Source organism: Austrofundulus limnaeus, unplaced genomic scaffold (assembly GCF_001266775.1).
Source record: "Austrofundulus limnaeus strain Quisiro unplaced genomic scaffold, Austrofundulus_limnaeus-1.0 Scaffold2330, whole genome shotgun sequence".
In the NCBI taxonomy this organism is placed as follows: Eukaryota; Metazoa; Chordata; class Actinopteri; order Cyprinodontiformes; family Rivulidae; genus Austrofundulus; species Austrofundulus limnaeus.
This window is the reverse complement of record NW_013954732.1, coordinates 1-941: the sequence shown is the minus strand read 5'-3', so window position 1 is coordinate 941 and position 941 is coordinate 1. Positions and strand designations below refer to the sequence as shown.

Here is a 941-nt window from a genome sequence, read left to right as displayed (position 1 = left end):
TAATATATTTAAATATAATATATTTAAATATAATATATTTAAATATATTCACAAATTATCCATGTTTAGAATATACCCAAAACTCCCACAAAGTCCAATAGCTTGGCTAAGGCTTATGTTCAGACTATCAATATATGAGGATAAAAGGGGGCCAGGCCACCTCTGAAGGTGGACTGAATTTAACCATTTTTAGAGCACACTGAGGTCATTCATATCTGTTTGTAGTAATATCTGAATGCAATGCAATTACAAAGAATGGATGTTTTTGCAGGGTGTTACTGAGGTTTAAGAACCTGAAGAATAGGAAATACAAAAGTAAGAAGAAAAATGTAAAGATAGTTTTTTTTGCTAAGTTGTTATGCGCTGACACAACAGTAGTTCATCCCTTGCATTTGCGCATTTTCTTTCAAAGAAGATATGTACGTGTATTGCTTTAGATTTACTCAACTCGGTTTAGTGGAACCAGCTGTTCAACCCTTCATTTTTTAGAGAACATAAACAACTCTTTTTATAATGAGTTCCGGTCATATTTAACTTTGTAACTTCTTACTAGGTGGTAAAATTTAAAGTAAAGAAGTAAAAGTAATGTAACAAATTCTAATGATTAGAAATAATACTTGGCAAAATTACAAATCCTCAAAAAAGTTACTTAAGTACTGTAACAAAGTAAATGTACCATACTATACACCTGGAAATCAGAGGAATGATGGGTGGTGCTGGAAATTTGTACACACAGTTGTCTCAGCTCATATTGAGGATAGACTGAGTGACTTACGATCCATCCACCTCCATCAGTGGTCATGTCACAGTACACCTGCAGGGGCTGGTTCTCGTCTCCCCCCAAGTAGATTGTGTACAAGCCTGGAGAGGAGTCACCATTCAGAAGGGTCTGGGAGCAGTCCCGGGGGTGTCTGTATAACACACCGGCTACACACACACAC

General features: G+C 36.3%; 1 protein-coding gene across 1 annotated transcript in view; it reads right to left on the bottom strand.

The window, feature by feature from the left end:
* The window catches only part of LOC106510810 (tenascin), a gene marked incomplete at both ends in the record, with an annotated part of 25,726 nt that extends 24,799 nt beyond the window's left edge, over window positions 1-927 (bottom strand). Inside the window, 1 exon segment of the mRNA XM_013999533.1 lies at window positions 776-927. Within this exon segment, the coding sequence (XP_013854987.1) occupies window positions 776-927 (152 nt within the window).
* Between the last annotated feature and the right edge of the window lie 14 nt (window positions 928-941).